Here is an 823-nt window from a genome sequence, read left to right as displayed (position 1 = left end):
GCAACTACCCAAAAGAACATTCGACCAACATAGTTGATGCTAAGGAATACTAAACTAGGCTAACAATAGTAGGGTTCACTTCGCAGTCACTATCAGTGGGGGCAAAGCAAAGAGAACCATCATCTTTCTTGATGATACCGAAACAAACCGCCGGATTCTGCCAAGTCTTGCAATACGATCCCCACTTGGAATCGCGGCACTGAGACATATCATTGCAGACCTCCTGACAGGTGGGTGTGGGTTCGGGACAAGCCACCGGCTCCAACGTGTAGTCATCACAGGTGTCCTGTTCGGTCGGCTGGAAGCACTAACCATCATCCTTGTGGTAGAGGCCGAAGCAGACACCGTTGCCCTTGCAGTAGGAGCCATACTTGGAGTCAGCACAGGGAGAATAACCATCACAAATATCCTGACAATACTCGGCGACGGCAACAGACAAAGCAGCGATGGTGAAAACGACCTTCATGGAGAAGACAAAAATTAGAGTCAACTAAAGAGGGAACTGAATGCCACTTGGACAAGAGTAATGTTAGCAGAATATGTATAATTCAAGTGTCACGAATGCTCTATCGCTTCAGCTGGAACACCTGGATTGAGGTACTTCCTTGGAGTACCTCCTTGTAAGCACCCTGTGCATGGAGCTTCCCGGATGAGTCGGACTCCCAGTAAGGACGACACACAGATATTGACCCGATAGCTAGGAAGCCATGCGCAGGAATCCATGTTGGACACGGCTCGGAGTCACATCCAGCGGCAGCCGTTACAATGAACATTGGAGTGACTTTCGTTTGCCGAAACGGTTATATTGTACAGCAGCGCGCGG

General features: G+C 49.3%; 1 protein-coding gene across 1 annotated transcript; it reads right to left on the bottom strand.

Moving 5' to 3' along the window:
- Positions 1 to 307: 307 nt before the first annotated feature.
- On the bottom strand, positions 308 to 466 carry Pmar_PMAR016283 (hypothetical protein; the record flags this gene model as incomplete). Its single annotated transcript, XM_002776307.1, has 1 exon — positions 308 to 466. One exon carries the CDS (start codon positions 464 to 466, stop codon positions 308 to 310), a length of 159 nt encoding a protein of 52 aa, XP_002776353.1.
- Between the last annotated feature and the right edge of the window lie 357 nt (positions 467 to 823).

The sequence above is a fragment of the Perkinsus marinus genome (assembly GCF_000006405.1).
Source record: "Perkinsus marinus ATCC 50983 genomic scaffold scf_1104296953788, whole genome shotgun sequence".
Lineage (NCBI taxonomy): Eukaryota > Perkinsozoa > Perkinsida > Perkinsidae > Perkinsus > Perkinsus marinus.
This window is presented reverse-complemented; position numbering and strand designations above follow the sequence as displayed.